We start from the raw sequence: 24,148 nt of genomic DNA, 5'->3' as shown, positions 1-24,148 counted from the left end.
CATGCGTCAAGTCATTGTCCAAACTGTTAAAATTAAATTACTTCCTGGGACAGTAAGTTCCATAATGAAACACAATTTAAATTAAGATGATAATAATAATCTCTTTATGGGATCTCCTTCCCCTCTTGTTCATGTCATGAAAAGACACACAGGGGATTAGGAAGAACAGATGATGTGACTTACCCAGTGTTGCTCAGAGCTGGGTGACAGCACCTTGGCTTGACCCCTGGAGTCCAAATGCAGTCCCCAGATCTAATCACTAAACCACAGAGGATGTCTGCACCAGGAGTGTTTAGTTTACAAGTCAAAACAGAGTCTAACTGCCAGCATGCAAGTGCAACCCGATAGCCCATCTACTGGGTCTATCACTACCACTCCATACATTATTCATCTCGATCTTGCACAACACAGGCCTTGAAATCAGAACCCAGAAGCAATTAGGCAGGAGCAGAGCCAGCTCTGCAGCGGTGAGGGGTGAAAAGGCGAGGCTGGTAAAACACTGGTCCCACACCCTGCTTTGCTTTCCTCAGTTCCTGCCCCGAGGGTGCCTCTCTCAGCTGCCAGCCCAGGTGGATTTGCATGGTCCATAGCTGGCTGCTGCTTATTTGCACCTGGCTTTGGGTGGTACCATTAGACCCTGAGCTGCTGTATCCTCTTGCCCTGCAACACCAGATACCCAAGCCAGCACATAAAACACCCACCTGAGCCGCCCCAGTGTCCCTGCAGCACTGGTATTTAAACTCTTAACAGCAATTTTCTCCAAGCTATACCTTAATATCTTTACTCCTGGCACCAAAACCTACATAAGCTTGGAGTGTGTCTATGCCACGAAAGTCCATTTTAGAAATGGACACCTGTTAAGATCACCCAGCCACAGATTAAAAAACTGATCTCCTCAAAGCCTGTCACTATGGCAGTCTTGGCACCTCCTGTTCAGATGAACAGAAACCTCTCATTTTTTTCCAAAGCCAAAGGGCAGGCTGCCTCCATCCCTTCTCCCTCTGGAGCACATAGCGGTCCATGGAGGAGCAGAGCCAGTCTGGCTGCTGGCCACTTAAATAACGACCCCTGCTTGTTCTGAGAAAGACCTTCTCCATCCATCATTGCTTGATGGAGTTGGTATGAATGAAAGGTCAAACAGGTTTCAGCACCAGGTCTCACCCTATAAAGAGCAGAGGAGTGCCCTGCCAGCCTGTTACCTTGTACTTATCTAGAAAACATTACCTTTCAAAGAAATTCCCAAGGGAGGCAAGAAATGTGAGACAGCAGCTTCCCTCACCCACACCAATGCTGTAGATCAAGCATGGCTTTAAACACCTCTCCCCTACCTTTCACTCCTATCCCTACCAGGTAACATGACCTGTGTAGCTCCACCTGCTGAAAACCACTTGATACCAGATTAAAAATCACATTTGTCTCCTGCTGCAGAGACTGCCAGCATTCACCACGGCCAAAGGGCATCAGCAACATTGATAAACCTTGCTTGATCCTCAGCTGCTGTACATTGCTCTGGGTAGTTTTGTATCAGTGTAGACCAGGTAAAGCTCTGGTTTGGACCACCATTGCACCCAAATACTGTAAGGTCCTTGGGGCTGGTTATTCATTCTGCTTGTACAGCACAGTGAGACTCTGGTCTCTGACTGCAATAGAGGCTCAGGCAAAAGGGCTTTAAGGTTGGGCATCGGGATGCGAAACCCTTTCCTCTTGTTGTAGGGAAGAGCCTTTCAGTTGCATTTTCTAGAGACAGCAAACAGAACAAAGAAACCACACCGTATTGGTACATCAGAATTTTACAAGGGTTCAGACGTGATCAAAGGAATTATTTCACAAGGGAAGATTTATCTGGACACATATATGATGTTCCACTTCACCCAAATCCCAAGCTCATCCATACCTTTCCTTGTTGGACTGTCCCTTTTCACACAGACACTGACCAAGGACACACACTGACCCAAGGGACTCTGTGATTTTGTACCCTTGACAAGGATTTTTAAGCCTGCCCAAGGCGAATCATGGCTCCAGCTCTTGAGTAAAGATTTCAAAGACTGACGAGAATTGCTAAACCCTTTGCTATGAACTACCACGTTAAGAAGAACTTTCATCATCTGCAAACCTAAATTTTCCTACCTGCAAGAGAAGGATGACAGTCTCTTGACTCCCTGGGTGTTGCTAGGATTAGACAATGTTTGCTCAACATTAATGTAGATTTTGGTGTCTTGTGTTATTGCTACTGTCACATTATAGAAAGGTCAATGAACACATTTCAGTGAGTCAGAGCCCTTCCACAGTGTTAGCGTAGTCCTCAGAGCTTAGCCAGCCTCTGTATTTGGTTAAAGCCCAGCACAACCCCACTCTTAAAAGATCCCAACGTACGTCAGAGTAGCAACCCTTTCCTGTCGCTGCCTCATCTCTATGTTTAGGATAAGGAGCGCTTGGAAGATGATGCTGAAATTGAAGCAGGGAAAGAAAACAAACCGAAACCACACATATGGGGGGGAGGGGGGGGGGGGGAGCGTAAAAATAAACCAAATTCCCCTCAGAAAAACTCCAAGCATTAGAGAGCATCTAGCTAGAGTCAGAAGGCAGGGATAGAAGATATGTGTTTAGGTAGAAATTAAACTGAACATAGGGAAAAATGAGTCTCCTACTTCTTCTCCAATTAGAAACCTTCAGCGAGAACCTCTTGCCAGCCCAGCACCTCATGTAAAACAGCAGTCATGTTACCAAACCTTTTTCATAAAGCACATGGAAATATTGAGGACCTTATACATTCTCCAACAAAAACACAGACTTTTTCTGGGAAAAGCATTGACCCTACAATTCTTACCTGGAAACCTCTTGTACTCCATGAACTCAAGGCAGGGCTGCAACACCGATTCCTAGCACCCTGTCCCCTGGCTGGAAACATTATGTTTCTTGGCTCATCAGACAAATGCGAGGTTTGCTGCCTCGTGATCAGAAAGCCATGCTAACCAGCCATATCCCAAATTCTCTAGGCTGTCTGCCATGTAGCTGTGAGCCCAAAGTCCCGAGAATGCTGAGTTTAAACCAACAATGTACAAATCAAACTGCGGGTGGGTGACAGAAAATTTCAACACACTGAAAGCAAAGCCAGGCCAGGCAAAGCTCTCATCTGCGACTTTCTTCTCTCCTCATCCTTGGCCTTAAGTACTCCATCTCTGCATCCTTTATCTCTCCCTTTGCAACACATCCACCCCATTTCTACTACCTCTTCTATCACAATAGGTTTAGCACTCTGAATTACTCACTGCAAACACTCCACATCCTCTGGTTCATACCACTGCTCCCCAAATCCCTACCTTCCCTCTTCCCGTAATCCCCCCATGCCCTTACCTCTCCCACACCCACACCTTCCCACCACACCACTTCTACTGCTGATCAACACAACAAATCACAGATACTCCAAGCCAACTATTGCACACCAAACACTTTTTGAAAGTGCTACAAATTTTCAGTACCTTCAGCTTGTAGCAGCTAATTCAAGATGATCCACTGCTGGCTGACCACCACTACCTCCTGTGCTGGTCAGGAGAACAGTGTGAATACATGACGGGATACCAGTTCAGTGGCCAGGGCACAGGAGGGCGTTGAGATGGAAGAATGACGTGCTCATCAGCACAACACAACAGGCAACAAGAGTTGCAGTGTGGACTGTGTGTTGCGGGGTCTGTGCTCCACTTGGAGCTTCCAGACAGCTGTTCAAGGAAATTGCCATCAATGTCAGCCTCACCACCACTATTAGACATCTCATCCATGTCTGGGCCCAGCTTGAACCCATTTAACTTGTAAGGGATAATGAGATAACAGCATGACATGTTGCAGCTGAAGGTTATTTAAACACCCATCTGGTACCTGTTATGCAGCATACATCCTATTGTTGTATAGGAAATATATGCCACCTCCCTCCCACATGGAAAGGAGAAGATCTGTAGATGTGTCCCATGCTACCCATTCTTTTTGCATAGATGAGGTAATTCTCCTTCTTTGTGTTCTTTCTAGCATATCACTTTGCATTTCCTGTCTGCACTTTGGGACATGCAGTCCCTTCCAGGCTGGCAAGACTTTGTGAAAGGACACAAGACCGCAATGAGAAATTTACTATGGACATCTCGTTCACCCTTCACACATCAGTCAGAAGAGGCTCCACACCATCCAGGTTTGAAAGGGTGAACCATAAACCATGAAACTGATTCACCCTTTGCAAGACACAACTTGGCACTACACTTTATCCCAGAGAGATTCAGGGGTGACAGTCTATTTCAGCTTATTCCAGCTCTCCATCTTCCTTTGTGTAGGATAACTTTGGCTGCTCTTGGTCTCCTGCTGAAATTGCCTATGAGGCTTTTGCTCTCTGTGAGCCCTCAGCAGCCATGACGGCCGGGTTGTGTGGTATCCCAAGAAATCATATTTCATAACACGAGTGGTCGGCTTTGCAGATGTGTACTCCTCTCTCTTCTGTTTTTCTCAGGCATGACTCAGTTTTCTGCAAAAGTTGTTCTACCCTGTAAATCCTGGACCAAAACCTTTGTCTGACACCCCATCTAGTGTTCAGCACAGACAAATGCAGACGACCGGTGCATCAAGGAAACAGTTGACTGGAAAATTCCCAGCATTTTTTCAGTGGTATTAAACCACCTTTGTAAAACTATCATTTGAGCCGTCTCGGAGAGCTCTGACAGAGTCCAGGCAACATGGAAACCTGCATATGCCACTGCCAATTCCTTCCTCTGGCCTCTGTGCAGCCTCTGGGTGTCCCAACAGAGAGATTGCAGCCAGAAAGCCCAGCAAACCCCACTCCTCAGGTGTTAGCTCCTCGCAGCCCAAACCCTGAGGCTTTGAGGACACCCCTCTGTAGGTGAGACATCTGGGCAAACCACCTTGGAATATCGAGCCAAGAGCCTAAGCTGTACCCACATCGAGATGGCAGCTGACAGTGAGGACTTCCTCAAAACAGGGAACAACAGGGCTTCCCAGGTGCTCAGCAGTTGACAGCACAGGGCACTCACTTCAAAAGAGATGTCAAATCTTGAGCATGTATTTTGAGTACTAAATAACGCTGCTCAGTGTTTTTCCAATGAGATTTTAAAAATAAAATGAGAATTACTTAAATGTCTTTTCACCTTTTTTTCATTAAAAAAAGCATTTGCTGAGAAAATGAAAGCTGTTTCAGCGTCTGTCCTTCCCCTTCGCAAACACACTTATTTGGTGGTGCAGTGGATCATGAAGCTATCAGGACAAAATATCTGCTCTGAGAACTTGGTTTTAATAAACCAGCTTTGACATGTTCAGTCCTGTGAGTTGCAGAGCTCCAGCCACTGCTACAGAAATCTTTGTACTCTGTGATGCTAGCTGCACAACCCACTCTGAACTAAGCCCAAAACAAGCATCACTATGTTCTTGGTTAATCACCAGACCAATTAGCACCTTGGTTAAGATGCAGTGAGGTTCCAGTCCTGCTCCCCTCAGAGCTGGGATTGTTCTGATGAAATTCTCCCTCTACCCACATGGCAATACCCTGTTCACAACACTTTCAGTTCTCAAGGAGTAGCGTGATAAGTCTGTTAACTCATTAACACCTCCAGCTTACAGGAGACTTGGCTTCCATCCTCTTCAACAGCCTCAGGCCCCACGCTCTAGGAAGTTATTCTGCAATTTCTGTTTTGCTTTCCTTTCCTGCTGAGCCAGGCTGGCTTTCAGTTCCCACCATGAAGCTTCTGAATGCTGCTGTATTCTTTATTCTTGTGCCCACTTTGACGCCAGCTTTGGACCCTCTCAGCACTTCAGTCCTCATGGGGAGTGCTGCTGTCGCTTGGCAGCTCCTCTCCTCTCAGTCCTGGCTCAAGTGCAGTCTCCTGGAATGCTGCAATATGAAGGACACGCTGAACTTCTCAGGTAAGGCAGCGGCAAGGGCACCTTGAGCCAAGTTGTCAGTGGGACCAGCTGATGGTCCTTCCCAGGGTGGTGAGGGCTTCCTTTTTAATGCCAACCTCCTTTGGGGTGGTTGTGGGAAGATAAGAGTTACTGCCCACAGTGGCTCTAGAAGGCAAAGGCTGTACTAACCTAATATTGCTTATCCCACAAGTGGTCATGTATGCTGCTTCTCATGGCAGTACTGGAGCATTTTCCTTGCTGGTGTCTTGGTTTATATTGGCAGAAGCAGGCAAAATTCTGGAGGTGAATTCAAGGCTAAGAGCTAACGAAATAATCCCACATCTTCTTGAGACAGACACCCCAGTGGTATCCCACACCCCAGTTGGTGGCTGCCTGTAATACATGTCAAATGAGCAGCAATTAGTGGTAAGTCTAGATTCAAAACATGCTGCTTCGCTTGCCTGAGACAAGCAGGCTGGCAGTCCTCAGTGATTGGGGAAGAAAGGGTTGTTTCACTCTGCCTGCAGGGAACTAGCGCATGGTCTGAAAAAGAGCTTATGCAACAATCTAACCACAAACTCCTGATCCTGCCACTTAGAAATCCCCCTTCTCTTTGTCATGGGATTACAAATATTGCTTCATTTCAGTGCTGGGCCACAGATTTCAAAACAAATCCTCAACTGTTGGAGACCTGTGTGTCTCCAGGTACTTCAGTATGTCACTTCCTACCAGCCCTGGATCTGGCTGCTTACAAACAGGCCGTTAGCTAGTACTTTAGCCAGTGAAACACCAGTTGTGGTACTTTTTTAAAAGAGAACTTGATATAGCAAAAGAAGCACGTTTTTCTATAAATGTGAGGTATACTAGATGCCACTAAAATAGTTAACAAGAATTTAGCACATGCAATGAACAAGTCTCTGCACATATCTTAGATCCCGTCCTAGGACTTTATAGGAAACAGTAGCTGCAATACCATTGGGAGTCCTGCCTATCTCATACAAACTGCTTGGTTCCCATAAATGCTATCAAGAGTCTGATTCACGAGTCTGTACCTCAGCTGGATTCTCTGCTGATTCACAATCTTGTTATGGCCAGAGGGTGGCAAACATTTGTTCTCCCTGATGGTCATTCAGCTGCAACAAAAAAAAAAAAGGGAGGAATAATACGGCATTTTCTGACTATTCTCTCCCCTCATTCCTTCAGTTATAAAGACGGATTTGGACCGAAAAGTCTTTGGCCAGCATCTTGCTATCCAGATAGTTCTGAGAGCTCTGAGCACAAATATGCGCTCCAAACGGCCCAGGAAGCCCCTGGTGATGTCCTTCCACGGCTGGACTGGAACAGGCAAATCGTTTGTCAGCAGTATCATTGCAGAGAACCTCTATCGGCTCAGTATACCAAGACGGAAGTTTGTGCACCACTTCAGCACAGTACTGCATTTCCCACACCTTTCTCATATCCATCTCTATAAGGTACTTCAAGCTTTATCTCACTTTCTCCAATTTATCTGCAACTGCGAGTGCAAATCCCAGATAATTTTGCCTCTTCTCACAGGAACAGCTGCAGAATTGGATTCGAGGCAATGTCAGTGCCTGTCCAAGGTCTCTTTTTATCTTTGCTGAAATGGATCAGATGCCACATGGCCTAATAGACTCTATCATGCCATTCCTTGGCTACCATGAAGAGATTGATGGTGTTTATTATGGCAAAGCGATCTTCATCTTTCTGAAGTAAGGAAAGCCAAAGGCCAAAAGGGAATTACGGTCCCACAGAATCAGCAGGGACAAAGGGAGTAACAGCTGCTGATAGGTTTGTAGCTGACTGCAGCGTGGCTGAGCAGCTCAAGGTGCCTCACTGTCTGCCTTTACAGCATTTTATCAATGAACATGCCCAGCCATCATGTCAGCCAGAAGATTTGAGCTATTCAACACTATAGAGGTGAGCTGTCCCTGGGGTGAAAAGGCTCCCATTCCTCAAGTGAGCTTCCAAAAGTACTGGAGATGCCACTTCCACAGTGGTCAGTAAATATGTTTTCTCCAGCTCTATAACACCACTGTTAGGCAGAAAAGTCTTTGTAGGATGGATGGGACCCCCCTAGGTAGCTCTTTAGATGCAGAGAGGGGGAAACTCACCTATTGAAGACCACTTGCATACACAGATCAAGGCAGCACAATTCCTCCAAGTATTTTTCCTGGGAAATCCCTTTGCCGAGGGTCACCCCAGCTCTGTTCACATTGTATGACTGAAGCAAGCCCAAACCCCAAGCTTTGGCCTGGTGTACCTCTCAGCTTGCCTTTACATTCAAACACATAGCCACCTACCCATTTCAGCTTGGGGCAGCAATTACCACAGTGGGTAGCAGCTTGTTAGAGGGCCCCTCAGTAATACCTGGCTGTATGACCAATCCCCCTGCTCTGCTGCAATGACAAACGCAGCTGTTCAAGCCACTGTGCCAGAGGAGTGCTCATACCATCAGACACTGCTGTCATTTGGGAGACAGTGTAGTCCTTCTCACTTCCCATCTCTGGCAACACCCACATGTAGGGACATCTCATCTCCACTCCAGTGCAGAATCACACCAAGTGACTTAAACCACTGCTGAGATCTGAGCAATAAAGATGGCAAAAATACAGCTCTAATGAGCCAGTGAATCTCTTTCCTAACAGCAATGCAGGTGGAGATAAGATAACAGAGATTGCCCTTGATTATTGGAGAAGCCTGAAGAGAAGAGAAGACATTCCTGTGAAGAAGCTCCAGTCTCTGCTCTCAGAGGAAATTTTCAGGAACAGAAACAGTGAGTACCTCTGGGCTCAGTCCCAGGACTGCTGATGTCTTCTGCAAAATGATCCACGAAGTACGCAGCAACGCACTGGCCTCCACAGCACGCCAATGGTAAAGCTCCCTATTCTCTCTGCCAGGTGGTTTCTTTCACAGTCAACTGATCCAGAAGAACCTGATCGACTATTTCATCCCTTTCCTTCCTCTTGAATATAAACATGTGAGACAGTGTGTCCGGGAGGAGCTGCGCGTGCAAGGGCATCCCGAGGATGAAGACCTCATAGCAGAGATTGCCTTGGCAATGACTGACTACCCCAGTGAAGAAAGGCTCTACTCCAGCAAAGGCTGCAAGACTGTAGCCTCCAGAGTGGCTCTGAGCATCTAAGCATTACCAGGCTGAATGCCTCCTCTTGTGGCTACAAGACCACAGCAGATGGAAGAACCAGTAACTCCCTTTCCCCTCCCTGAAGCTCAGTCTACACACTCTTCCCTGAAGGGATTCAGGCTGTCCTGTACCAGAGGCACCTTCCGTAAAGCCCCTGAATAAACACACCGGACACGGCAACAATCATGCTATAGAGTAAGCAGAAGAGGGACATACATGGGTGATGAGGTTTGCTCTCTTTGCCACAGAAACAATCCTGAACGAAAGTATTTTGAAGAGGAAAATCTCCCACTTTTGTGGCAAGAGCGTTTGCACCTTAAGTCCCAGCATTGCCCTAATTAATAAAATCTGTTAATAAATGACATTCTCAGTAATAGTATCAGTCTGTTTTATGCTGGCTGTCACCTGCGTATCTCACAGAAATCGCACCGGAGACCAGCACCACTGTTCCTGCTTTACAGGTGTGGAAACTCAAGCACAAAGGATGAGTTTTCCAGATTGTCCAGCAGGCCCTGGTCAGTGGCAGCGTCCTGGTTCAGCAGCCCATCGGTGCGGCACCGCCACCTCACGCCGATGTGAACCCCATCCTGGCCGAGCTGTCTACGTTGCGGAACACCGTGCGCCAGTGCTGCTGATCGTCACATGAAAAGCATGCAGAAAAGCCCTCCTCGTCTCCACACCATGTCCCCACACCATTTCTCCCGCAGGCTGCGGGCAGCTCCTCCGCGGTTTGCTCGGTCCGATGCAACCACCCACGCCTGGTGGTGTGCTCCCGACCCTGTCAACCCCAGCCGCCAGTGGGGAAAGAGGGAGAGGAGGCTTACGCTTGTGGCACGGGATGGGGAACGGCATTTGCGCCCATGTCCTGCAGGAAAAGCCGGTGGGGTGGAGGGGAGGGACGGGGACAGGAGATGGGGCCTGGGTGGCTCTGAGGGGAGCGAGGGCGCCCAGCTCGCCCCGAGGCGATGGAGGCGATAGGACTCCATGAGCCTCGCCTCTCCACTTCAGGGTGCTAATGCCGCCATGCCGCCCCCCTGGCCTCCTCCCCCCCCCCCCACCGTTCCGTCACGCCTCGCCGACGTCGTCAAAAGGGCAGCGAATGCCGCCCGTGCCCTTCACAAAGATGGCGGCGGCGGCTACGGGCGGGGCGGGGGCGTTTTCCCGCCCGCAGCCGGTGGCGGGCGGAAGCGGGGCCGGGCGCCGAGCCGCCATGCCGCGGGCGGTCGGGCTGCTCTGGCTGCTGCTGCCGGGGCTGGCGGCGCTGGAACCGCTCAGCGTGGGCCTGGCCATCGGCGTCGCCTCGGCTCTCACTGGCTACCTGTCCCACCCCCGCTTCTACTGCAACTACGTGGAGTGCTGCCCCAGCGCCGGGCAACGCCTCAACGCCACCGGTACGGCGGGGGCTGGGGGGGGACGACACGACACCGGGCCGCCCTGGGCTCCCCGGCCCTGCCCCGGAGCTCGGCCGGTAACCGGTCACTGACCGGGGCGGCCCCCGGTGTGCCTGGCAGTGGCCGTGCCGTGCTGAGCCCCGTGCCTGTTGGTGGCCGTGCCGAGCTCGCCCGGTGTGTGACCGGTGCCCAGAGCCCGTTGGTGGCCGTGCCGAGCTCGCCCGGTGTGTGACCGGTGCCCGTTGGTGGCCGTGCCGAGCTCGCCCGGTGCACGGCCAGTGAGCAGCACCCGTTGGTGGCCATGGGGTGCTGAGCTCTCCCTCTCCCCGCAGCACTGAAGGCGCAGCTGGACACCAAGCTCTTTGGGCAGCACCTGGCCAAGGACGTGGTGCTGAAGGCAGTGATGGGTTTCAGCAACAACCCCAGCCCCAAGAAGCCGCTGACGCTCTCACTCCACGGCTGGGCCGGCACTGGCAAGAACTTCCTCAGCCAGATCTTGGCGGAGCATGTCCACCGTGCCGGCCTGCGCAGCAAATTCGTCCATCTCTTTCTGGCCACCCTGCACTTCCCCCACCATGACCAACTCAAGCTCTACAAGGTGAGGAGGCACGCAAGGGAATCCAGTTACCATGAGTCCCTAGACCCCCTAGTACGGAGGTTTGGCTGTTTGTGCTGCACACCTCCCTCAGATACCTGGCAGCTGGAGGAGTACAGCTGGGTATTTCCAAAGTTGGTGCTTAGGAGAGATGGAGGGGGAAATCCATGCAGAAAGTGAAAGGCACCAAAACACTGAGAAATCCAAAGTGAGAGTAATTTCCTAGTGCTGTCGTCTCACTGATGCCATCTGGTGATGCTTGCTGTTAGGAAAGAATCCCGTCATCAAAACTGCATGTACTGGGTGGCTGGGATGGAGGTGACTTCCTCCATAGCACCCCCCGTGGTGCTGTGTTTTGCGTTTGTGCTGGTAAGGCACCAGTGTTTTGGCTGTTATGGAATAGTGCTTGCACAGCCTCAAAGCTTGCTTTTTTTCCCCACTTATAGCGAGCAGGCTGGGGTGGGCAAGAGATTGGGACAGGACACAGCCAGGACAGCAGACCTCAGTCGGTCGAAGGGATATTCTGTACCATATGCTGTCATGCTCAGCAATAAAAACTGGGGTAGAAGAAGGAAAAAGTGGGGGGCATTGGCTTCCAATGTGGCTGTTGCTCTAACACTGGCTGGGCATTGGTCTGCATGTGTCAGGGGGATGAGTGATTTCCTTTGCTTGTTTTTTCCTCTTTCCATCACCTATCAAACTGTCTTTATCCCAACCCATTAATTTTCTCACTTTTATTCTTTGTTCTCTCTCCCCCATCCTGCTGGGGGAGCGCTTGGCTGCTGGCCGGCTCAACCCACGACATACTGTGCCATGAGAAAGTGTAGCCTGCACAACACATTTTTCAAGTGACTTCATTCCTCGACATTGGAGAATTCTGATCTTCATGTTTTAAAGTTTGAAGGTACCCAAAACTGAAGTACTGATAGATGTGGTTTCTATATGAAAGGCACAACACTGATTTTATTTTTTAAAACAAAAAGAAGCTTTCTTTTCTCCAAGAGTTCTGATCTCAGCCTGGTTTTCATGTCTTATCCATACACTAAGAAGAAAGAATCAGAAAGTCTTTCCTCTGTGAGCAGGAAAAGAATTCACATTTAAATTCAGTGTCACGTGTCAAAGGGATCAGTCACAGAGTTTATGGTCCTCCCTCAGGAAAATGTATAACCACTGAGTGTGGGATGCTGACATTTGAAAAGGTGTCCCTAGGGTCTGTCACATACAAGCATCTTGCAATACATCTGGAAGAGACCTAGTTTTTGAGTGTCTTTCAACATCTTGTTCCAGGAGCAACTGCAGAACTGGATTCGGGGCAACGTCAGTGCCTGTCCCCACTCTATCTTCATTTTTGATGAGATGGACAAAATGCATCCAGGTCTCATTGATGCCATCAAGCCATTCTTAGACTATTATGAGCAGGTTGATGGCGTGTCCTACAGGAAAGCCATCTTCATCTTCCTCAGGTCTGTAGCACCTATTTCAGTCATTTTGAGATACTGAGATAAATCTGTGTTTATGATGATAATAATGATGTTCCTATGGGACTTCATTCAAAGAATAGCAAAAGAACCGCTCTGGAGTGAAGACCCTCTCTGTAAAGACAGAGGGGGAGCACTATGAGCTCTTGCATGGCCTGTGGCTGTAGTGGAGCAGGTCTGATGCTGTGCAGCAGATCACTGCAGCGTGCTGAGCTCACGAGCCTGGCCCAGAGCACAGGTCATATCAGAGTTCACATGTTGGGGAAGTTCTCTGGGATGGGTGCATCATGTACTGGGTCTGGCTGGCAGGGAGTTAACTGTCTTCACAGCAGCTGGTTTGGTGCTGTGTTTTGGATTTGTGGCTAAAACAGTGTTGATAACACACCAATGTTTTGGCTATTTCAGGATGGTGTTTGCAAAGCCTCAAGGCTTTCTCTTTTTCCCACTCTGCCCCAGTGAGTAGGCTGGGGGGGGCAAGAGGATGGGAGGGGACACAGCTGGGACAGCTGACCCAAACTGGCCAGAGAAATATTCAACACCATGTAATGTCATGCTCAGCAATAAAAACTGGGGTAGAGAAAGAAGGGGGGTTTCAGCTTCCAAGGTGATGGTTCTTCTGAGACTGCCTGGGTGTTGGTCTGACTGTAGGGGTGGTAAATGATTTCCTTAGCTTTCCCTGGGGTTTTTTTCCTCCTCTTTTCAATACCTGTTAAACTGTCTTTATCTTGACCCACAAGTCTTCTCACTTTTGTTCTTCCTATTTTCTCCTTCCATCCTGCTGAGGCGGGAGGGCATAATCAAGCAGTTGTGTAGGTGCTTGGCTGCTGGCTGGGGTCAACCCACCACACACTGATGGCTATTTAAAGAACTGGAGACTTTCCTTAAATTTTGGCTTACAGGTTTCCATTTTGGTGATTTGTTTGACATCAAGCAGATTAGCAATACATGTAACTGGCTAAAAAAGAAATTCTGGTTCAGTTGTGTCTGTATTCACCACTGTGCATTTTTCTTTTATGAATAGCAATGCAGGTGGTGACTTAATTAATAAAGCAGCTCTTGACTTCTGGACAAGTGGAAAGAGCAGGGAAGAGATTCAGCTGAAAGACCTGGAGCCCATGCTATCTGTAGGAGTCTTCAATAACAAGAATAGTAAGTCACTTTCCCCAGAAAATGGGAAATTCATTTTACTTCATAACATAGGGTTCATCTCTGCAATCTGTACTGCAGCCTACCTTGACCCTGCCCAGCTTCCTGTGACCCCAGCTTCCTACAGTGGCCTGGCCCTGTGCCCTTCTGTCCCTTCACACCAGTGTCATGCCCTCACAAGAGAATTTTTGGCACAGAAGTTGCTCTGCATGCACAGTGAAGGGCAGCAGTGACAATTGCAAGGTACCATCAGTCTGATCCATCCAGCTAACCGGCATGCTTTTCTTCCTTGGGCAGCATTTGAGACAAACTGCTTTGTAAATTCAGTCTGGCCTGCGGATCCTATCTTATGCAGGCTCAAGTTTAGAGAAACTCCTTCCTATGATTTTTTTTTTTTTTCCCTCCCTCCCCAACTCCTCCAGGTGGACTGTGGCACAGCAGCCTCATTGACAGGAACCTCATTGACTACTTTGTTCCCTTCCTGCCCCTGGAGCACAAGCATGTGAAGATGTGTGTCAGGGCTGAAATGATAGCCCGTGGCTATGCTGTTGATGAGAAGATTGTTCAAGCAGTGGCTGATGAGATGACGTTCTTCCCAAAAGAGCAGAAAATCTACTCTGATAAAGGCTGCAAGACCGTACAGGCCAAGCTGGATATTCATGAAGATGCTGTGATGAGAGATACAAAACCCAAGGGTTGATTACCCTTTAGGTCTCCAACGCACTTTCAGACCTTTTGCATATTCGTATATTTGCACTTAAGCCTTTTTACTGTTGCAGGGAATATGGTGAAAATACCAGAGTGAACTGTGTGGGCTTTTAAGTTTTTGGTTGGTTGGTTGTTTTTTTAATTTAACATCCCACTGTTCATCTCTGAACTGGCTGATACCCAAATGTTGCCCCCCCCCCCTTTTTTTTTTTAACCTGTAGAGAATTTCTGAGCATGACACATACATAGCACTGGATACAGCCTCTCCTGCTTTATTCTTGCAAGTGCTGGGATTATGAAGTATTTAATTCCTCTTTCCACAAAAACTAGACCAGAGCAAAGGAGAACAGAGGAATGCTTCCAGGCAGTCATATTCCCTTCCTTGTACACGGTCTCGTTCATGGGCTAGTGAAATGAAGGGATGTGTGGTGTGTTCAGGACTATGATAGTGTCTGCAAGTGTGAATACCTCGATGTGTTGCAGTAAGAAGATGGTACAGTGGAAGGCTTCCCATCAGCAGACTGATGCTGGTGTGGCTTCTACAGGTGAGCATCAGCTATTCAGGGACAGAAGGGCATGATTATAGTTTATATCACCTGAGCTGTGGCATTGTACCACACCTCCTGCTACAGTAATATGGAAAGTCACGATGAACTCCAGGAGATCTGTTACTAAATAGTAGAGAAGGGGTGTGGGGGAGAAGTAACTGCTTGCCCCTGTGATTCTTTGGGGAAAAAGAAATTGTACAAGAAACTTTTACATTCTTCTAAGGGGGCTAAGTGAATTTGTGTGGCAACTCCAGGTCTTCCTAAGCAGAGGAACACATCTGCAGGATCTGACAGAACATACTAGGCCAGTCACCTGTTCTTAATCAGAAAAATCTCTCATGAGGATTTGACTGTTACAGCTTGTCAGGTTAATTTGCATGCAGGCTCCTGGGCCTGAAGTCTGCAAGATCTTTAGTAGTCCCTCCCAGCTGCACCCAATAGTCTAGGAGTGGATAATGCTACTCTCACCTTGCTTGGAAGACACTTTTGTGGCAGAAGTTATTTTTAATAGTGTATTTTTATACTGAAGTGTAAGCAACAGCAATACAACGCTCTTCCTAGAGAGCGACAGAGAAGGGAGTATGGGAAATGGGAGCAATCAACAATCCCATACCTCACTAGATAAGTATGTTTTGTAGTAGCTTTTAATGTTAAAAAAATGTCTTGTGTGGGAGGGTAAGTGATGCGTTAGGAAGCTGGGAAAGATTGATTTAAGGAAGCTGGGAAAGATTGACTTAACCCTCACCCACTGGTAAGGCTGGGGTTTTAAACTCTTGCAAGCTTTAACTCTTTAATCATCCATCACTTGCGGATCAAATACTGTAGTGCAAGACAGAAGTGCCTATCACTTGGTTGATTGTAGTGGTTTTTTAAACTGGTATGAGGGATTGAGCTATTTTTGTGCTGCAGCAACTACTCCCTCACTTGTACTTAAACTTCCTTTAAGATGTGCTGCAAAAAACTTATAGGTCTCAACACTATAATGTTAATTCAAATTACAACAGAGAGCTTAGCTTTTATCTTACACTCTAAATTAAAAATGTCAATTGCCTTTTACAGCCCATGTGGAGTTTGTCAAATGTTGGCAAACTGTTCATGCTGATGCAATCTTCAGAGCCAAATGCTAGCTAGCCATTAACCTTGGGACATTGGACTGTTGCTTTTCATGTACAGTGTTTTGCCTATTAACTGACTTATTCATAGGTGTATTATGCTACATCCAGTGCAATCTCAAAACACTAAATATTACTACTGTACTGCAGTTGGAATAAATCTTGAGTCACTTTTCTCGGTTTAATCATTTTCAGCTATAGGAAAGTACTAGTTTATGTGGTTTTTCAACTAGCTGCACTGTGGCTTTCTGTTAAGCTTCCTTTATTCTTAAAGAGTTGTTTATAACAATAGATAAGCAGATGAAATAGCCTGTTGATATTAAAACATGTTGATTCATCCGACAGCACAGTAAGGAATTCAGCAGTTAAATACAGCTCAGTAGAAACAAAAACCTACGAAAAAGCCTTGAAGTCTCTGCTTGCTCTGCTTCATAGTTATTAACAGATATCTTCCACCATACTGCCAGGCACTGCAGGACAAATATGCCTCAGGTAGCTTGTTTAGCCATTCCTCCTCTCTGCACTGTGTTTGGAAAGCTGTCATTCAAGGTGGCTCTTCACCTCTCTAGCTAGCAAAGGTGTGATAGGGCTACAGGCCTTCATCGTATCTCCGTGGGCCAGAGCATCTGCAGCCTCTCTAGCACTGAAAAAAAGCCAGTGTGTAAACAACAGCCTAATTCAAGTGAGGTACAGCTGTTGGCAACAACTCACACCTCACTGAACAGCCAGTTGTTCACACTGTTGTGAACCATGTGTTGTGCTGTAATGATGCACAACAAAACTCGTTATGAAGCATATATGGGAAGCGTAAGCTGTCTTGTTCATCAGGACTTTGTACTATGCCTGCACCACTCCGCACACATGACAGCTTGGCTGTTTGGCCCAGGGCGTCAGGCAGATGAATCTCTAGGGCCAGGCTGCCTCTTTCTGTCAAGAGAGCAGCACTAACTACATAGCTGTATTTTAACCATAGCCTCTCATTTTATGAGCACAGCATGAGATCTTGTAACATTCCCTGCAGAAGGCAGCTGAATTAAAGCAGCAGTTGCTTGTACTGGACTTTGGTAAGAACAAAATTCAGTTTCAGCAACTGCTCAGCTACTCTCACCTGGCCAATGGACTGTTTCTCTAGGGATCAGACCTTTCCCCCTGCTTGACATTTTTCTTTCAAGTTGTCTGATCCACTCTCAAGTGGCCTATTAAAAAGAATAATGGCCAAAGTTACCCAGTCACAGCAAGACAGACGGAGCAAGGACCTCAGCTTTGAAACCATACAGTCTAAAGGGGATGAATACGACATGATTGGAAGGATCAAATCTGGGAGTGATTTCAGGCACACATATTTCTTTTACCCAGATGGAAATGCTCCTAGCCAGGTCTGCTGTATTCAAGAACAGAGGAGAGATTAAATGGAGGCAGTCTCCACCCTTTCACTATTATTTCTACACACTCTAGAGGAAGCTTCCATCTACCCTAAGCCATCTAGGGCTATGATACAATGAAATACTTGCTACCAATATATGTCAAATGCTAGTATAGATGCTGCAATGACACACAAAGCAGAACTAAAACATTTAATGCTGGAAGAGCCACAATGCTGCTTGGCTGAACTGTTTCTTTTGATGAGAACGTACCAGATGGCAGTAAAAGTTTATCGTTTTCACGTCTGCTTTTTTCCATTAGCTAGTCATTTGCTATAATCAGGAGGTCAAAGAAACAGATAAATACCCAAGTTCAAAGCACTCATTTGCTGACAAATACTAGAACTAATAATTTGCATATTATACAACTTCAGAGTAGAACTGGACAGCTGGAGTCTTACTGGCCCCTTTTTTCCTCTTGCAGAGAAAACATCCAAGATGGTACCACTGAAAATGTGAGTGGCTTCAATCAGAGCCTGCAGGGTGTTCAGTCAGTGGTAACACAGTGGGAGGAGGAGACAAGAAGCAGGGTTTTAACTAGTCTCTAGCAGACAAGTTCATCCTTATGATACTGTTGAGCACACACACATCTAGAAATTCTGCCGCTACAAAAATGGTGCAAGTGTAATTAGTACCGATGGTCTAGAAGTGCAGCTTCCACTCCAAACTTCATTTGTTTCCCTTTCACAAGGTAGCAAAGAGTCACATCTCCTCCTATTGCCTTTGAGCTCAAGAAGGGAGATAGCTATAGTCAAGCACAGCTGAACACTTCAGCCAGAAATGCAGTATGCTCTTCCTCAACAAATAGTAAGTTTGTGCAAAATTAACGTCACTCAATGCAAAGTACACCAGAAGGTAGCTAAGAAATACATTTCCAATGAGAAAAGTTTATTTTGAGTAGAAACTGGAGTGAAAAAAAGCCTCTGCAGTGCTCACATTCAGAAACAATTCTGACACTTCGCAGTAACTTCAGTTGACACATTTCACTATTTTTTTTTCTTCAAATGCCTTTGGATCTGTCTTCATCCCTGCCTCAAAGGCATACAGTATTGCGAGAAGATGAAAAAGGGAAACCCCTGCACGCTGGCCCCTGAATTCTACATGCAGGTGAAGAGAAAAAAACTCTTTTCCATGTCCTTGGTATAAAGTTTAACCTGTACGTTTCCCATTAAGTTACACCCTTTCCATGAAGCTGACTCACCAGTCAGAAAGCACACTTTTCTTCCTCTTGAGGTCACTCCTGGGACAGCATGCTGTGGGCAACTTTATACTTAAAAAACCCACCAAAAATAGAAACCAACTACAATGATCTGGCAGTCAAGGATTTTAACTCACTTCCTTGTAATATTAAGTCTGCCCTCTGAACACTGTTCACACCAAAGTTTCATATTCTTGGTTTGACATGCAGGAGACCAAATTAATACCACTGTTTTGAGAAAGACAATGGTACTGCATGATGTTAGATAGAAGACTCTGGATTTTTTTTAATTACAGAATCCCCCCTTATCTTTACTGGAGCCAAGCTGTTCAAGGAGAAGAGACACATATCCTGCTTTTAATGCAGTTATAGGAATATTCCCACACAAGCCCAATGAACGCTTTCACAGACATAGGAACTTTGATTAAAATTCTCAACGTTGTCTAGAGATCACCCACATCAAACCAAAATCCAATTAAAATTAGGTCACAGTCTCAGTCCTTCTATACGTGCCAACAGTCTGCCAAATAGTTCTGACGATCGACACACGATCTGAGAGGAGGCTTCGGCACTGTCAGACACAGACCCCTGTATTCACAACGCAGTTCGTTCTTACCTTGACAACACAAGGCTGAAGTACTTGGGAGCCGTGACTAGTGACAGAATAAAAATGCAGAGGCACTGCGGCTTATTTACACACCAGTTAAAAAATAATGTTCCCTTCTTTAAAAAGTGCTTAAAAATGAAATGTCCCGGGTTCTCCACTTTGTGATTAAGTTAAATTTGCTTCTTTGCAGGATGTAGCAATAAATTGTTAGAAGTAATAATCCAGCTTTGCATCCACAGTTTTACATCCTTTATCTGAATAAATTCTCTCCTCTCTGGGGAAGTAGGTCATCTCATTGGCTATTCTGGTTAAAATGTCTTCATCCACAGCATAGCCACGTGATTCAATCTCAACCTTAACACACATTTTCACATGTTTGTATTCCAGAGGCAGGAAGGGAACAAAGTAGTCAATGAGATTTCTGTCAATCAAGGTGCTGTGCCAAAATCCACCTACAAAGGGAAAGAGAAGGGGGTTGTTACTACTCCTCCAGTTAAACGCTACCACGGGTTGAATGGGAGCAAAAGGTGTATCATAGCCCTCTGCTACACACCAGCAAGAATTCACCTGTATTTTTTAGGGCCGTATAATGCACAAGTCCAAATACAAGCCTCTTTTCATGGTACTTTGTACGTAAAGTTTTGGGCAGACACATAAATGTGGTCCATTGGAGCTGAATGAATGAATTCTGAGTGAATGCATTTAAGCCTTGCTCCCCAGGTGCTAGTCTCATACCTTCCCCTCTCTCACCTAGAGAAGAACAGATTTGCTCTCTCTCATCAGTTCTCCCAGACCAGCTTTCTTGCTCCTTTTTTTGGAGCTTGCATCTAACCTTTTTAAAAAAAGTACAATGTTTGCTTCTGTCCTGGTTTCAGCTGGGATAGAGTTAACTGTCTTCCTAGTAGCTGGTACAGTGCTATGTTTTGAGTTCAGTATGTGAAGAATGTTGATAACACTGATGTTTTCAGTTGTTGCTCAGTAATGTTTAGACTATAGTCAAGGATTTTTCAGCTTCTCATGCCCAGCCAGGGCACAAGAAGTTGGCACAGGACACAACCAGGGCACCTGACCCAAACTGGCCAACGGTGTATTCCATACCATGGGACATCACATCTAGTATAGGAACGGGGAAGTGGGGGCGGGGGATCGCCACTCGGGGACTGGCTGGGTGTCGGTCGGCGGGTGGTGAGCAATTGCCCTGCGCATCATTTGTACATTCCAATCCTTTTATTACTACCGTTGTCATTTTATTAGTGTTATCATTATCATTATTAGTTTCTTCTTTTCTGTTCTATTAAACCGTTCTTATCTCAACCCAGGAGTTTTACTTTTTTTCCCGATTTTCTCCCCCATCCCACTGGATGGGGGGCAGTGAGTGAGTGGCTGCGTGGTGCTTAGTTGCTGGCTGGGGGTAAACCACGACAGCTTCCCATGCTAATTTTAGAGCATAACTATGCTAAAACCCCTTTTCACCAGAAGTCCTGTGCAAGGAAACCTAGGAAGCACTGGACTGCCCACAGCAGGGCTGGCATGTCAGCTTGTTGCTCCTAAATAGCTGCCTGAAGGCTTTAACAGACTGAGCAAGACAGGAGAAGTGGGTTGGGGGCCAAGGAAGTGGCTTCCCCATAATAAAACATTTTATTGGTTAAAGATTTTTCAGCTACTGTAATATCTAGCCTTACTGTCAGGATTTCTGTTTGCTTTCCCTTTAGCCCATTAGTATGTCAATGAATGCACAGCGTAGACCTCCCCCAACATATGCAATCCAATGGACAGCAAACACGCTGGTAGCCAAGGTGAACACAGAGCTCCTTAACCTTCATCTCAAGAGCTGACTGTAGGCCCCAAACTGCATAGTGCCTCCTTGCTAGCTGAAAACTGGAGGCCAGATCAAGCAGAAATCATAGCTGTAAAAATGCAGCTAAATGCAGCCCACCCCTTTTGTGGAACTTTTACCACCTCAAAAGCAATCACAATTTTACTCACTATTTTTGTTATTGAAGACAGACACAGACAGTGCATTTTGGATATCTGTGAGCTGTATATCTTCCCTTGTCCTCCCGTTTCTCCAGAAATCTAGGGCCACCTCTGTTATCTTTTCAGCTCCTGCATTGCTAAGTAAAGAGAAAACAAAGATTGTAGCTGGAGGTAGTTTTAAAAGGCATCAAGTGTACAGAAGCAAGCCTGAGAAGCCACTTCTTACCTGAGGAATATGAAGATGGCTTGGCGGTAAGACACCCCATCCAGAAGCTCATAGTAGTCCAGGAATGGCTTGATGGAGTCAATGAGTCCTGCATGCATTTTATCCATTTCATCAAATATGAAGAGTGATCTGGGACAGATGCTCACATTTCCCCGAATCCACGACTGCAACTGGTCCTGGGTGGCATAAAAATGAAAGATGCTAAATGAGTTTGTGTTGAAAACACAGAAAATAACACTTCTGCTTATTGACCTTTGTCCTGAAAGAGTCATTTCAATTGTGTCATTTTAATAGCTCTGGCTTCTTGACGAAAACATTGTTAAAAGCTGTCAGTAAAACTTTAACAAAATCTCATGCTGGTTCTGAAAAATTTTAAGACACCCAGAGACAGGATGGGACAAGCAGGAAACCTCCTCATGAGAAAGATATTCCTGTAAACATAGCAAAAATGAAAGTGCACAGTAGGACAAAGGATGGGTACCACCAAAGAACAGCAACACAAAGCAAAGCCCTGACAAGTAAGATGATTACTTTCAGCAGCGCTTTAGTCTAAACATCCTTAGGTGTCAAAGCTACAAACAATATTAAATTTGCTACCTGGACAGCACCAGTGAAAAATTGCAGCTGCAGTCATTGGCAGAAGTAAACAGAATTCAGTTCTCAACCCTGCTTTTTAATAATTCAGAAGTTAAATGAAGACAATTACAAGCCCTTCTTAAAACACAATATTGTTCAGAAGGGCTAACGCTTTGTTGTATTTAAAGATTCTCTCACTTAAGTGTTACATTTAAGATCAATAATGAACTGGAAAAAAAAAAGGGTTGATCTGCTGGCAGATAAATGCAAAGTAACTGTTTTGACCATTTGCAATGATTTTTTTTTATTTATTTATTTATTTATTTTATTCACTGTTTATTCAGTCCCTGAACTGCAGAGGCAGCACAGGAAGGTGGCATTGGGTGTATTGTGGGTAAGAAGTGATAGTTCCTCCTACTACCTTGGGCAGCAAGTTTCCCAAGTGTATTCACCTTGAAACAAAAGCAGAAAAGGATTCATTTTATTTTAAAACAGCTCAGCTGCAAGAAGGGGGAAAGTAAGCTGTAAAAGAGGAAACCGGTATTTACATCATTTAGAAATCAGGTTTGTAGACCATCCTGTTCCCATTTTTAATATACACAAACTGAACATAAACATTCAGCACTACAAAAGACAGCAGTACTCATTCAAACTCTGCTGTTAATAAAGTTAGAACAGAAAAACCCACAAAACATGGATTTGAGCTACTGCTCCGCATGATATCCACCTGCCTAGAGAACTGCGCTGACGCTTAGCAAACTGACAGAACAACTCCAAATACATTTATCTGTACCTTTCTGACAACAGAATATTGTGTGATTTTGTTTTACAGCTGGGAAATGGATGCACAGAAAAACTAAATAACCTGCTCAGCGTACGGTAAAACTGAAAAGTACATCCATGCCTCAGAGAGAAAGCTTCAGCTTGCCATGCTACCTGACACACCTGGAGGTCACCAGGTGGTTTACCAGAACCATGAACTATTAGTTTTTTGCAGTGCCCACCAGCATATCACCTAACCATGGAAACCTGCTGAATCACACTTAACCTTAAGTCAGTCACATGTCTCAGCAAAGTATAGAACAAAAATTAACCTTATCATTCTTCCCTAAAGAGAGGCTCAAAACACATGCAAAAAACTTTACATTCACGGGAAAACTAGTCCTGGTGGATGTCAGGATTTACACAGTTCTGTACAGAAGATTCCAAAACTGGCACAGGATACATTTAACTGCGTAGAATAACAACTAGGTTAATAGTACTGCTAGTGCCGTAACATTCATAATTCAATACAGCAGTCACCGCAGCAGAGCCGTGCCCCACTGCCACGGGTTCCACAGCACACTCTTACCTTGTAGAGATTGATGCTGTGAGCGTGAGGAAAGTGTAAAGTTGCCACGAACTGATGGACGTATTTACTCCGCAGACCTCTTTTATAAATGCTTTCGGCGACTATCCTACCGACGAAGTTTTTGCCTGTTCCAGTCCACCCGTGCAAGGAAAGGGCAAGAGGCTTTTTGGCGTTGGTGTTGTTCAAGAAGCCCTTCACGGCCTTTACAACCACCTTGTTCACCAGGTGCTGCCCGAACAGCTTCTTGTCCAAATTCTCCTGCAGAGCTGGACGGAGAGACCGCACCGTCAACAGCGAGGAGAGGGGACAGGCACGGGGTCCCGCCGGCTTCTACCTCCTTCGAGGAGGGTCCAGCAGCACCCACCCCGCCGTGAAGGCTGCCAGCCCCACGCCAGCAAAGGGCCGGCCGAGCTGGAGCAGCGCCCCGCGGCCCACGCAAGCCCCACGGGGAGACCACCCCACAGGCCCTGCCCGGCTCCCGGGGCCTCTGCACCACCCCCGACGCCCTCCAGCCACCTCCCGCCGTGTCCCCCTCAGCCCGCCCCGGCCCCACACCGGCGGCGGCGCGCTGGTCGTGCCGCTGGAGGCAGCACTCCCTGAAGTAGCAGTAGAGCCGCGGGTAGGAGATGAAGCCGGTAAGGGCCGAGGCGGCGGCGCCGGCGATCGCTAGCCCCAGGCTGATGGGCTCCACGGCGTTCGCTGGCCTGAGGAGCGGCGGCAGCAGCAGCAGCACCCGACCCAGGGCCGCCCGCAGCACGC

General features: G+C 46.7%; 3 protein-coding genes across 3 annotated transcripts in view; 2 read left to right on the top strand and 1 right to left on the bottom strand.

Moving 5' to 3' along the window:
• Positions 1–5,726: 5,726 nt before the first annotated feature.
• On the top strand, positions 5,727–9,055 carry LOC104833912 (torsin-1A-like). The gene is made up of 5 exons (XM_010570919.1): positions 5,727–5,913; positions 7,096–7,364; positions 7,447–7,622; positions 8,559–8,686; positions 8,811–9,055. Exons 1-5 carry the CDS (start codon positions 5,727–5,729, stop codon positions 9,053–9,055), a joined length of 1,005 nt encoding a protein of 334 aa, XP_010569221.1.
• Positions 9,056–10,265: 1,210 nt separating this feature from the next.
• On the top strand, positions 10,266–14,580 carry LOC104833911 (torsin-1B-like). The gene is made up of 5 exons (XM_010570918.1): positions 10,266–10,446; positions 10,779–11,044; positions 12,329–12,504; positions 13,541–13,668; positions 14,088–14,580. Exons 1-5 carry the CDS (start codon positions 10,266–10,268, stop codon positions 14,363–14,365), a joined length of 1,029 nt encoding a protein of 342 aa, XP_010569220.1. The 3' UTR covers positions 14,366–14,580.
• Positions 14,575–24,148, bottom strand: part of TOR1A (torsin family 1, member A (torsin A)) — a 9,689-nt gene continuing 115 nt past the window's right edge. The window contains exons 2-6 of the mRNA XM_010571119.1: positions 23,945–24,148; positions 23,390–23,655; positions 21,463–21,638; positions 21,246–21,373; positions 14,575–19,711 (exon numbers count right to left, since the gene is read on the bottom strand). Of these exons, the coding sequence (XP_010569421.1) occupies positions 19,467–19,711; positions 21,246–21,373; positions 21,463–21,638; positions 23,390–23,655; positions 23,945–24,148 (1,019 nt within the window). The 3' untranslated portion in view covers positions 14,575–19,466. The remainder of the gene's footprint in view (positions 19,712–21,245; positions 21,374–21,462; positions 21,639–23,389; positions 23,656–23,944) is intronic.

The sequence above is a fragment of the Haliaeetus leucocephalus genome, unplaced genomic scaffold (assembly GCF_000737465.1).
Source record: "Haliaeetus leucocephalus isolate CR32 unplaced genomic scaffold, Haliaeetus_leucocephalus-4.0 Scaffold306, whole genome shotgun sequence".
NCBI lineage: Eukaryota > Metazoa > Chordata > Aves > Accipitriformes > Accipitridae > Haliaeetus > Haliaeetus leucocephalus.
This window is presented reverse-complemented; position numbering and strand designations above follow the sequence as displayed.

What these genes read in the sequence shown, in the direction of transcription:
- LOC104833912 (XM_010570919.1), top strand. Translation starts at nt 5,727, where the DNA reads ATGAAGCTTCTGAATGCTGCTGTATTCTTTATTCTTGTGCCCACTTTG. An exon ending in GCGATCTTCATCTTTCTGAA is followed by an intron (nt 7,623 to 8,558) that starts GTAAGGAAAGCC and finishes CTTTCCTAACAG; the next exon opens with CAATGCAGGTGGAGATAAGA. An exon ending in AATTTTCAGGAACAGAAACA is followed by an intron (nt 8,687 to 8,810) that starts GTGAGTACCTCT and finishes TCTCTCTGCCAG; the next exon opens with GTGGTTTCTTTCACAGTCAA.
- LOC104833911 (XM_010570918.1), top strand. Translation starts at nt 10,266, where the DNA reads ATGCCGCGGGCGGTCGGGCTGCTCTGGCTGCTGCTGCCGGGGCTGGCG. An exon ending in GCCATCTTCATCTTCCTCAG is followed by an intron (nt 12,505 to 13,540) that starts GTCTGTAGCACC and finishes TTTTATGAATAG; the next exon opens with CAATGCAGGTGGTGACTTAA. An exon ending in AGTCTTCAATAACAAGAATA is followed by an intron (nt 13,669 to 14,087) that starts GTAAGTCACTTT and finishes CAACTCCTCCAG; the next exon opens with GTGGACTGTGGCACAGCAGC.